This window comes from Schistocerca americana, chromosome 7, assembly GCF_021461395.2.
Source record: "Schistocerca americana isolate TAMUIC-IGC-003095 chromosome 7, iqSchAmer2.1, whole genome shotgun sequence".
Taxonomy (NCBI): Eukaryota; Metazoa; Arthropoda; class Insecta; order Orthoptera; family Acrididae; genus Schistocerca; species Schistocerca americana.
Window position 1 is genome coordinate 165,663,623 of NC_060125.1, and position 13,574 is coordinate 165,677,196.

Below are 13,574 nucleotides of genomic sequence, written 5' to 3' on the forward strand. Positions count from 1 at the left end.
TACTACTGTCTGCTATTTTTACTATCAGAAGATTCCAAGGGACGATCCGAAGCAGCGGTCGCCACGTGCATGGGGGCTTAATTAAATAAAATGCAAATAATTTTGATCTTTAGTAGCTGAATGTCCGGCTACGAAGTCTCGTAACCGGTTGGCCCTGACTAGTATTAGTACGCAATCTGACTGCATAAAATAACAACCAAGAATGAAAGGAAATTTCCGTTAACACAATTAATTAATTAAGTCCCCAGCAACTATAAAGCTACGAAACAAAAACTACGAACAACAAAGCACAAGTGTAACTGTTCTGTGTGTGGAAGTGTGATTCAACGTACACATCTGGCACGGTTCTTCCTCAAAAAGACAAGATATTTTAAATACCATTTACACTGAATTAATTAAATAAAACTGAAATACTATACTTGCACATAGAAACCAGAATTACACTCTAATACATGAACACAAGCCAGATGCTTTGTTGACTGAACCTGTGACCAAGAGGCATTATTGTTTAATACATTTGAAATAAAAATAAAAAAAATTATTACCTTCATATATATTGACGAAACATACACTCTGATCATTACAACATCCGCAATCGAACAGCATCGGCTGTCTAGCCCATCAGAACAACTGCATACAACATGCTCACAACTAGTCACGGCTACATCGGAACTCCTACTGCCCACTTCTCAATAAGCACTCTCCACGACGACTTTTCGACAAGCACTCTCCACTACCACATCTCAACAAACACTGCCAGTGGAGGCGGCTGAATAATACTCTTTGGCGCAATCTCTGGCGCTGTGACTCAGTGTAGCCACCTTTCAACTGTTAAACTTGTTTCTCGTTTCGACCGTGCGCCCTATCCACACGTCGTACCTGATAATCCCGCGGCGGTCGTACTGTCCTGCTCCACACTGCTCCTGGCCTGCCTGAAATTATCTATCGAAATATGCAAGCGAGTCAGGGGAGCCACTCATCGCCAGAACGCAACACTGTTCTACGTCTGGTATGAACAACTATATTCTGAGACGATTAAAGGAAAATCGCAGGTTGCACTGTTTACATTCTAATTCATAAGTGTTTATCCCATTTAACAATCTTGATGATTACCTGTCCACAATATCCCTCAAGACGAGCGTACGCGTAACCGACACGACGCGGGTGGTTGTTGATGATGCCGAAGCCGAATGATCGCACGAGAGTTCTGACGCTCGTCACGTATACACAGATATTTGGTACCAGTCCTCCTTGACACTAGTAATAAATTTTAACACTGTTCCTAAAGTTAAATTTACAATTCACAGTTCTCAGTTGTACGAGCGGCTGATTGTTGATGATGCGAAAACGCGATGACCGAACGCACGTTCTCACGCTCGCTACAAGACACTGGCACTTGTTTGCACTCTTTTATGGTAACTAATTTTTGCTGATTCACATTAGTTCATTCTGAGAGACGGAACTCGGCGCGGATGACTGATACTGTACGGTACGAGACGCAACGAGAGGATACAAAAATACGTTATCAGCAGCACTGCTCATTTTCAATTACTTCTTGACGCACTTTCCTCTGAATTACTTCCATATTTCATCACTTTACTGTGATAGCGTTTGTAGCAACACTTCGACTTCCATACTAACAATGCTTCTTCAGTGTTGCCAACTCAAAAAAACCCAAGTCGCTAGATTCAATATCAGAAGTCGCTAGAAAGTCGCTAAAACTGATTTTACTAGGGGTGTACTGAAAATTTCGTGCTGTGAATGGGGGGGGGGGGGGGGGGGGGGGGGGGAATAAAATATTAATAATAATTGTCTCATACCTAATTGCTATATTGTCTTAATTAAATGACGCATCGCTTGCAACAATATACATATAAAATACGCTAACGTATAATTAAACATGTTATCATAATTGACGCAAAACATAGATTGTTGTTTCAATCACAGTATTCAAATATACTAAAAATATACAACTATATTTGTAACAAAAGAAAGCAAGAACTCAAATTAGGTTATAAAATACGAGTATATACATACCGGAATGTGAGCTATTCATCGTAGTCACTCAGAAGATCGAATAACTCTTCTGTTTCATGCTTTGACAGAACTGTAGTTGGTATTCACTGAGGCGTGCGAAACTGCAAGCTGATGAGAGTGACAAATGCAAGGATCGCTACCAAATGCTTCAAACCATATTCTCTCTTGAGTTGTTCGAAAAGCCCATTGTTTATTCCAACTATTGCAGAAGCATTATCTGTGCCAATTCCTACCATGTTAGCGACTGGAAGTTTGAGATCTTTCAAAGAATTCACAAGAACAGGAGTCAGATTTCTTGCGTCTGCAGTTTCTACTACAGCGAGTTTGAGAAATGCTGATCTAATGGGTTGGTTGTTTACACCATAGTACCGTATAACGATACCTAGCATTTTAGATATTGATACATCTGTGGATTCATCTATTAGTACACTGTATTTTTGGTTACCTATATCTTCAACCAATTATTGTGTAAAATATTGAGCCAAAACTTCAGTTATAATGTTAGTGCACTTTGTACGATGTAATTGCATGTTTTTAGCGCCCTCATCACCGGAAAATAAAGAAAGGGCGCCTTCCTTTCTGCTTGCTATTCTAACTGTAGTTTTCGGAACAATTTTCACATGTAAGGTGGTTTGCGTTTCTTTAATCAATTTTTTGTTTATGCTTAATAGTTTTCGAATGATTTCTAATATATACAATTTAGCATAAAAGTCTGTTGCACATACTTGACATCTTGCCTTGGATAAGTCTCCAACGACTGGTTTCAACCACCCATTGAATTCAGGTTCTGCTTCCCACGCATCCCGATATTTTTTAGCGTACTGCTTCTTCTTCTGCGGTAAATCCATTATGTAAGCCACCACAACATAAGTTTCACCAATTTATAATCACTGAAAATACATTAAAACTCAGGCGAACTAGAGGTCATGAAACAATCTACTCACTCGGTAACACGATATCAGTCCTATTGTTCATTGTTTAAAACGTAATAATGTCTGAGGTACCCCTACCGAATTGTTCTTGCGTTACCACTGTGCATGTGTTAATAATTTGACTGCGAGTTAACATTTCGGAAAATTAGAGGTTGCTGGAGAGAAATGTATTTTATTATACTTTTACGTAAGTTTTTTGTCAATTCGAAAAATAAAAGGAGCTCAATAGTTGAAGAATTATAGATCAATACGCTATAGACGATAACAGGCTAGTGAGTAATGAATAATGAATTGTTATATAGTCAAGGTTTTCTTACTCTGTAGGCAATTCCCACATTCCGGTTTACTAAATGCTGAACAATGCTACATGATCTGCTAAAAACTTAATTTAACTTAGTAAATCTAAAACAAAGTCAGTGTAGTACCCATTCTATAGTTAAAATCTTAGTTTTGTTAATGAAAATACTGGCCCAAAATAGTTTTGATTTGTACTTCAAAAGTCGTCAGTACTCCAAAAGTCGCCAGATAAGTCGCTAAATAATTTTTGTCGCTAAAAAGTTTTTTTTGTCGCTAAGACGAAGGCAAAAGTCGCCATTTCTAGCGACAAAGTCGCTAAATTGGCAACACTGTGCTTCTTACATGCAGAGCTACCCACAACACAACATAACAGTTCGGTGACCCGCGCGCGATTGTACAACGCACTGCCCGCAAAGATACTCCGCAACTAAGCCAGTGATATCACAGTACGCTTACAAGTGCTACAGTGGATGACGGTCACACGGTACTTGTGTGTTCAGGAGCGAGAGCGGCCTGGGGCGCGGCGCAACGCTGGTGGCGGTGTCGCTGTCTGCGACGGTGCTGCCGTTCGTGCCGGCGTCCAACCTGGTGGCGCACGTCGGCTTCGTGGTAGCGGAGCGCGTCCTCTACGTGCCCTCGGCCGGCTACTGCGTGCTCGCCGGCTACGGCTTCGCCAGGCTGCTGCACGCCTCCGACAGGTGCGTCACTGCTCTCCACTCGGGCCAGCAACAAGCGTCTTTTTTCTTCGTCACTGTAAATTCATTCCCCGATAAGAGGGCAGGCTACCGCCAGCACGTATCCGTTCTTCAGTTCACATTTTGTGAAACGGAAAAGTCGTATTAAGACAAACAGATATGAGAAACGATGCTATTATTAAAAACAGGATGATGCTAATGCGGTGAAGTTGATATTGTATGGCGAGCTGTTGGGAAAGTTGATGGTGATGACATTCTTGCTTGATGACCAACTGCTGGTAATGGGTAGATGGGCAGAGATAATAGTGAAGACGGAGTATGGAGATAGAAAGCTGACACGGAAGTCATGAAAACGGACGAAAAGTTGTTGTTTGGTTGTGTAAGGGTTGTGGTGAAGGGGGTGTTGGGGGGGGGGGGGGAGGGGGGGAAGCATTTGCATGTGCTGTGGCGTGGGTGCATGTGCTGTGAGATTAGGTGAACTGCGCAACGTTGAGTGGGAATGTGTTAGACGAAAGTGTCTAATTGGAAAAATAGGAAATGGAAGTGGTTTTGTGAGTACTCGTATGTGGCAGTGGCACTTAAATCGAACGTGGAACTTGTAGCCAGGGTGAGTTCATGGAGGATATGTGGAGGCTCAAATGGGTGGTTCAAATGGCTCTGAGCACTATGGGACTTAACATCTGAGTTCATCAACCAACCTAAGGACATCACACACATCCATGCACGAAGCAGGATTAGAACCTGCGACCGTAGCGGTCGCGCGGTTCCAGACTGAAGCGCCTAGAACCGCTCGGCCACTCCGGCCGGCTCAAATGGGTGGATGGTGGGATCATGACATAGGGAGTTGCTCAGGCTAAGGAGTGTGTTGATGGGACATATATGGAGTCTCAGTTAAGATTCTGTTGGAGAGCGTTAAGCTTTACATTTATAGGAGTAATTTGATGGAATTGATCGCGGGTCTTACAATTGTAAGTTAGGACAGTGTCGGTACAGGTGAGTAGTTCTGCAGTGAGGGCATGTGGATGAGTTTTCGCGGACGGAAATTAAAATAGACATTTTAGATGAGGTAGCTGTTGCAGCGGTAGGCTTCGGTTTGGGGTCAGGTACATTCTGAAGGAGGTGATCTGTGGTAGACGAGTCATCAGAGAACACGCAGACGAGGAATGTTGAACCAGAGTGGTGGTGAATCCGAAGCTGCTCCCGAATTTGGGAGTTGAGATGGTAATTTAGCTTTTGTTAGATTTCTCCTAACCTAATCTTGAAGTCAACACCGTTGGCCACAGCAAAGAGCATCGGCAGCTGATGACCGGCTGGGGTTGTCTGCGAACTGGGGGAAGTAGTGATTTTTTCGTGTATTTGGGTGTGCTTGTGTGTGTGTGCACGCTCGCGCGTGTATGTGTGTACTAGTGCTGTTAATAATACATTGTGAGATCACATAAGGCTACACACAACATATTCAGTACAAGTTCTTATCATGGGCGATTAGTATTATTTTCGATATTATTAAAGCATTCTGTATTCAAGCGACCGATAAATAAATTACTTTGGAATGTGTGTATGGATTTAAAATAAATTGGGAACACCTCGGAGGAAGCATCTTACTTTTTTACATTTAGAAGGATCTCAGGGTTATAACTAAATGTCTTTACACAAGAATAATAATTTACACTTTCGTGAATTCGTTTTGAAAATATCTTTCGCGTGGTACACTATTATTAATTCAAAGCTGCGAACTTTCTTAACTGTGAAAATCTCGTCACTTGAACAAAAGACAGCCATGAAGCGGCAACCACAAGAATGCTTTATTATCGATACGACTCTTTGCAAAATGAATGAAATTAACTTGACTTTAGTGTGTATACTCAAGAATTTAATTGTAAACCCTCTCTATTTTGCTTTATGACACTTAATATTGGAGTAATTTGAACAAGACTCTGCCACATTGCAAATGGCGGCTAAAAATGCTAATTGGAACTCGCGCTATATCCCATGTTATTAATCTATGAAAAAGCGCATAGTGAAATTTTCACTCACGTATGGATGTTACCGCTGCTGAAATAAGAGGTTTGATTATAATTAACAGCACATATTTACCAGAAATTCGTCACAAGATATGTACGTCTCCATCCACGTCTTTCTCATATGAAGCTTCGAACCAGAGAAAAATAATTATGAAAATCTATATCAATTGTTTTCATTGTTATCCGAACATAGACTATCCTGCAATATCGATATTTCATTTCATATACATCACAGTGAGATAATTAATATTTTTGTGTATTCCTTTGCACACAGAGCAACAGTTCGTTTAAACATTTAATGTAATCCATAAATAAATGTTTCTCGAACCCAGAGGACCAGTACAGGGGCTAAGTGGGAGAAGAGCGGCATATGGACAGAAAGTTATTGGAGGTTGTCTTTGCAGCAGGTGGGTTTGGACACCAGGATATGATTATAGAATGTTTGCTGGTTATCAGTTGTGGTATGTTGACTTCTGGATGGAACTTTTTTATTTTGAGGGATAAGAATTCAGGATTGAGGGATTTGACGCGTTTTTTTTTTTGCTCCTAATTGCACAATACAGTATTATTCATATAACTTAACAGGAATGTAGTCCAGTAGGATAGTATCTTCGACAAACGCACCCATCGCCTACGGGTATGCCGGCAAGGTAACTCAGCGTGTTCGGTCAGAGGGCTAGCTGCCATCTGTAATTAAAAAAAACGGAGTTAATGGATCAACGACGAACTGAAACGGGTGTTTTGCGACGTCCGCCCCGAGCAGATACAACGAACGAAAACGAACAAAATGATATTTAAAAAAAAAAGTATTGTCTTTGGTTAATAATCAGAACGTTCCTGGTCCCGGGTTTGAACACAGCTACCGCTCAAATTTTGCATAAAAAGCATCAGCATCTTCCAGGGTAAGAAGTCACTCTAATTCGTCCAACAAAGTTGTCAAGAAGGACGGAGGAGCGAACAGAGGTTAAGGACACTTTCCTTCCCTTAGTGAGCAAAACTTCCCCTAAAGGCGGAAGAAGCAGCATTGATCAACAGCACGAGGATCAGGAGGCAATGGAAACCACTGCATTAAAGATACGTCATGTGTATCACAGGACATATGGCCTTAATTGAAAAAGTGCCAGGATGATCCCCCCATTGGCAAAAGTATCCGGACCAGTCTCCCGTTCGGATCTCCAGATGGGGATTGCCAAGGGGGACGTGACCATGAGAAAAAAGATTGAATAATCAATAAATAGATAACATTCTACGACTTTGGGCGTGGAATGTCAAAAGTTTGAACGTGGTAGGGAAGCTAGAAAACCTGAAAAGGTAAGTGAGGCTCAGACTAGATATAGTGGAGGATCAATGAAATGAACTAGAGAGAAGACAAGGATTTCTGGCAAGATGAGTCTAGGGTAATATCAGTATCAGCAGAAGATGTCATAACAAGAGTAGGATTCGTTGTGAATAAGAAAGCAGGGCAGAGAGTGAGTTACTGTGAACAGTCCAGTGATTCGACAGTAAATCATCACCAACAACAATAGTTCATGTATACGTGGCAATGTTGCAAGCTGAAGATGAAAAGATGGAGAAAGTATATGAGGGTACTGAATGGGTAACTCAGTACGTGAAGGGAGACGAAAATTTAATAGTCATGGGGGGACTGGGATGCTGTTGTAGGGAGAGGAATAGACGAAAGGGTTACGGGAGAATATGGACTTGGTACTAGGAGTGAGAGGAGAGGTATACTAATTGAGTTCTGCAATACTTTTCAGTTCGTAATAGCGAGTACTCTGTTCTAGAATCACAGGAGGAGGAGGTATACTTGCAGAAGGCTAGGAAATACAGGAAGATTTCAGTTAGATTACATTATAGTCAGGCAGATATTCCGATATCAGATACTGGATTGTAAGACATACCCAGAAAGAGATACAGACTCAGATCACAATTTAGTAGTGATAAAGAGTAGGCTAAAGTTTAAGAGACTAGTCAGGAAGAAGAATACATGCACAAAGAACTGAGTTACAGATTTAATAAGGAATGAAGAAATACACTTGAAGGTGCCTGAGACTATGGAATGGCTCAGTAGCAGTTCAGTTGAAGAGGGATGGGCATAACTAAAAAGGGCAATTACAGACGCTAGGAAGAAAAACATTCGTACAAAGAAGGAAACTGCAAAAAAACGACGGCAAATATAAGAAACACTTCATTTGATCCTTGGAACAAGGAAGTACAAAAATATTCAGGGAATTTCGGGAATACGGATATGTAAGTCACTCAGGAATGAATTAACAGCAGTGTAGGGAAGCTAAGGCGAAATGGCTGCATGAAAAATGTGAAGAAATCGAAAAACAAATAGTGGTCAGCAGGATTTACCCAGCATATAGAAAATTCAAAATCACCTTAGGAAATTTAAAAGGAAAGGTGGTAACCTTAAGAGAGGAATGAGAATTCCACTGTTAAATGCAGTGGAAGAACGGATATGTGGAAAGAGTACAGTGGAGGACTCTATGACGGGGGAGGGGGGAGGACTTGTCAGATGTGATAGGAGAAGAAGCAGGGGTCGATATATAAGGGATAGGAGATCCGGTATTAGGAGAGAAATTTAAAAGAGCTTTGGAAGACTTAAGATCACATAAGACAGAAGGGATAGATACGCTTCGATCAAAATTGAACTGGCAATAAACGACTATTCACTTCAGTGTATAGAATGTATGAGTCTGGCGGTATATTGTCTGGCACACAATTCCTAAAATTGCAAGAGCTGACAAGTGCGAGAATTATCGCACAATCAGCTTGTCAGTTCACGCATCCAAGTTGCTGTCAAGAATAAAACGCCGCAGAATGGAAAAGAAAACTGAGGGTGCGTTATATGACGACCAGTTTGGATTTAGGAAAGGTGAAGGCAGCAGAGAGACAGTTCTGACGCTGTGGTTGTTAATGGATGCAAGACTAAAGAAAAATCAATACACGTTCATTGGATTTTACGATCTGAAAAAGCGTTGAGGTGTGTCAAAGATGTTGGAAATTGTGAGAAAAACGGGGGTAAGCTATAGGGAAAGACGGGTAATATACAATATGTACAAGAGTCAAGAGAGAACAATAAAAGTGGAAGACCAAGAACGAAGTGCTTGGATTGAAAAGCGTGCAAGACAGGGATGTAGTCTTTCACCTCTACTATTCTATCTATATAACGAAGAAGCAACGACAGGAATAAAAGAAATGTTGAAAAGTGGAATTAAAATTTAAAGTGAAAGAATATAAATGATAAGTTAGCGAATGGCATTGCTATCTTCAGTTACAGAATGGAATAAAAAGTCTAATGAGTACAGAAAATGATTTTAGAGTAAATCGAAGAAAGACGAAAGTAATGAGAAGTAGCAGAAATGAGAACAGTGAGAAATTTAACATCAGGATTGGTGACCACGAAGTAGATGAGGTTAAGGAATCCTGATACCTAGGTGGGAAAATAACCTAGACGGGCGGAGCAAGGACATCAAAAGCAAACTGGCACTGGCAGAAAGGGCATTCCTGGTCAAGAGATGTCTACTGCTACCTAAAATAGGTCTTAATTGGAGGAAGAAGTTTCTGAGAAAGTACGTTTGGAGCATAGCATTGTGCGGTAGTGAAACTTGGGCTGTGGGGAAACCGGAACAGAAGAGAATCGAAGCATTTGAGACGGAGTGCTACAGACGAATATTGAAAATTAGGTGGACTGGTAAGGTAAGGAATGAGGAGGTTCTCCGTGGAATCGGCAAGGAAAGATATATGTGGCCGGCCGAAGTGGCCGAGCGGTTCTAGGCTCTACAGTCTGGATCCGCGTTACCGCTACGGTCGCAGGTTCGAATCCTGCCTCGGGCATGGATGTGTGTGATGTCCTTAGGGTAGTTAGGCTTAAGTAGATCTAAGTTCTAGGGGACTGATGACCTCAGCAGTTAAGTCCCATAGTGCTCAGAGCCATTTGAACCTTTTGATATATGTGAAAACACTGACAATAATAAGGGACAGAATGGTAGGACATCCGTTAAGACATCATGGAGTAATTTCCATGGTACTAGAGGGAGCTGTAGAGGATGACAGCTGTAGAGGAAGACGGAGATTGGGATCATCCAGCTAATAACTGAGGATGTAGGTTGCAAACGCTACTCTGAGATTAAGAGCTTGACTCAGGAGACGAATTCATGGCGGGCCGCATCAAACCAGTTAGAAGAATGATTGTATTATTGGCGCTAGTTGTTAACAGTGTGTGTTTTCGTTCTGTAGACATCACCTTGCGGTTCCCGCATGGCCTCATCTACGGAGAATTTAACTTGCGACGCACAGCGCTCTCTCGTCTTATTACTGCCTTGAAAATGACGGGCTGTTCACTTGCCGAAATAACGGTGAGTGTCGAGGACGGCACCTTTCTACATTCCCGTAAGATATGAATATCTGAACATTCGATCGCTTGAAAAAGCTCATGATTCACAACTCTACACTGTCCTGCCTAAAAGTATCCGAACACTTGTTACTGATCATTAAAATGGGTGTGTTCATCCTGAGAGGCACCCACTTGCCTTTCTCATACTGTGGCATCAAGCAGTCAGGCCTGCAAGATGAGTGGTTTGCCAAGCGAGTGGAATCTTCCTTAATTTATCGAGCAACATGAATTCTCGTATCTTGATGAATAATACGCAACGGAAACACGCATCTGACTATCAGTGATTTATAGAACTCTGACTGTACACTACGCACTGGCAATACCACATTTACCTTTTGTCTTTGATTTAACGGCTTTTATATAAATTCGGGACATTACGATAACATACAATTTAATGAAAAAGGCCACCAATCTCTTTCTTTTCACTATTTGATTTATTCCTAAACACACAAATTCTACAACCTACAACAAAATCACATGAGAAATTCCGCCCAGTGGGCATGGCTTTACGTTAGTGAATCTCTATACTATGGTCTCGTAATCTATTTACCGCAACAGTGCACTCCCTGGATCGGATGGTGGATCTTTTATTATACCTCACACTTCGCCTCTCACAATAATCCTCACGAAACTTTCCTCCAGATCGAGCGATACAGAAGGAACAGGCATACCCACAAATCTCTCGAAACTACCTTGCTACTCCCATGCAAAACACACATACCCAAATTACAAGACATACACAACACAACAATATGAAATATTACACAAAGAACGGTTACAACTTCATCACTTTCCGCTTTCCCACTTCAATCAATATTTATCCCAGTTCCACACGACACTGCCCCACTTTGTAATTCTACTTTCCTACTGTGAACTCTGGAGATAAACGCACGTCTTCCTGTGCAATGCAAGCCAAGTGGGGTTGCTGGAAAAACGGCCGACTCACCTTGATTCTCTCTCAGAGTTTAAATTTAGCGTCACACGGAATGATATTTCTTAAATACTTCAACTTATGATACACACGCTATTTCTTAAATATTTCAGCTTATTGTACACACGCTATTAATTCTTAAATATTTCAGCTTATTGTACACACGCTATTAATTCTTAAATATTTCAGCTTAAGCTCACGGAAGTATCTCAACTTATAACTACACGTGGGCTCTTTGTGACCGTTGGTTTACTACAATCCCCTTAAATTACCTGCCTCACTTTGTAATTTTCCCCACAAAAGGTCCTGTGAAAGAGAAATTATTAATTCTAACTACTCTTAAATATTCCACATCCATACCATGCCTCCACTCTTTCATTACGGAGCACAACAAAAAAAAACAGGTCTTTACAGCAGAAGGTTCAGCGGCAGAGTAGCTGAAACATGGCCGTATTCCGATTCTCTCGCACCTCTCTCGAAGTGGGAGAAGCACCTTGCTACCTTATTGGTCAGCCACATTTCAGACGCTCAAAGCTCTGGTAACTTCCATCTCTTTGGTCTCACCAAAGGTAGCCAAAGGATCGACTCAAAGATGATCATATATTCCGATTCACTATCTGTGGTTAGCAGACGACCATACATTCATTCCTTTCACAGATCTCACCAAACTGGATGTAGGGATTTATTTTGAGGGAGTGCACATGTGATCAATTAAATAAATAAATTGTCATTCTTTCCCACACTGGTATCCGGCTTCGCTGTATTAGTTGAAATTGAGTTACTTTTACACAAAAAATGTGTTGTTCTGACAAGAATTTTGTACCTATTTTCAATGTTGGGCGGTACTGTACCCTTTCAATCCATCGCCTTATTGACGTCTTGAAATCTGCTGGTTTTAACCCCCTGCTTGATAGACTGCTGGTAGCACTTTAGAACTCAGGAGTGAGTCCTGCAGATTCATGCGATTCTTTACTATCAGCGTCCCCTACGCTGGGCGGTGTCTGTCTGTCGGTGCGTGAGAACTTCCTTCGCCTTTCCACGTCATAGCCACATCGCCAACAGCCGAAATATGTAGCTTTAGAAGTGACAAAATGTCACTGAAGAATTCGTTACCCAGGTGATATCCAACGACTAATCCACGTTGAAAGTCACTCAGCTCTACTGAGTGATCCATTCTGCTGTTACCTCTTCTCTAGTGAGAACACTCCGCCTCCTTTTATACAGCGTTTTATGCTGGTGAGTCTGCATCTTGTGACAATTAGGCTCTCCCGAGGTAAAGCCAGGTCTGGCGGTTTGGCAACACAGCAGATGTCAACAGTACAGCAACAACATATTTGCGGTCTGGCTTCCGGAATGCTGCGCTCGAACAGGCGCCGCACAATATTGCTGCAGTATTTCTTTATGCCAGTCAGGACAACAAAAATAGAGCGAGACAAGTAACCTTCCATTCGGCTGGTATTTAGGAGGCTACCCGGCAGCACGACAGACAACTTAGTTATGGCTGTGGTGAAGTGAAGGAATCGGCAGTTACCTCCGGGACTTATGAGCGGTTGTCCACTCATTACGTGTCAAGTATCCTTCGAGTGGCCTTCCAGATTTCTACTATAGTCTATGAATATTTGCAGACGGAACTATGCACAGCAAGGCGCCTAGTCTGGATTGGACTTTGAATCAGGAACATACAGCTATTCACTTTAGCTTGTCAGTGCTCTTCAGTGAACGTGTATTTTATCCAGAATGTCCCCATATGATTCTAACTCTACACGTTTTGCCTCGAAAAAAATATGGTGTCTTTTATTAATTGGCTTACATGTAGTTACGTAGCCACCTTGGAGAAACTGACATTTATTTGGCGTCCAATAGAGCACTTCGTGACTGACGTCACTTTCTCCATCGATGAAAGACTTCGTAGTTTACACTTATATTTCAGATAACTCGCACCCAAGAGAACAACAAAGAATAGAAAACCAACAACGAAGTGCTCGGATTACAAAGGGTGAACGACAGCGATGTAATCTGCCGTCCCCATCGTTTAATCTACTCATCGAGTATGCAATGATGGAATCACGTATCAGTGAATAGAGCATCTGTACAAGTATTCGGCGAAATACTAGAACTCGCTCCAAATGTCTTCAGTAGGTCGTAAAGCACGTCTTCTTTGTGGGTCTACCAATTCGTGTAAATTCACTGAGCCATATTGATATACCAACAATTCACGCAAATTGATTCACTGTATGGTCATGAAAATGGTTCAAATGG

General features: G+C 41.6%; 1 protein-coding gene across 1 annotated transcript in view; it reads left to right on the plus strand.

Moving 5' to 3' along the window:
• The window catches only part of LOC124622820 (protein O-mannosyl-transferase TMTC2-like), a 902,746-nt gene that overhangs the window by 341,952 nt on the left and 547,220 nt on the right, over positions 1 to 13,574 (plus strand). Inside the window, exon 7 of the mRNA XM_047148612.1 lies at positions 3,767 to 3,964. Coding sequence (XP_047004568.1) covers positions 3,767 to 3,964 — 198 coding nt within the window. The remainder of the gene's footprint in view (positions 1 to 3,766; positions 3,965 to 13,574) is intronic.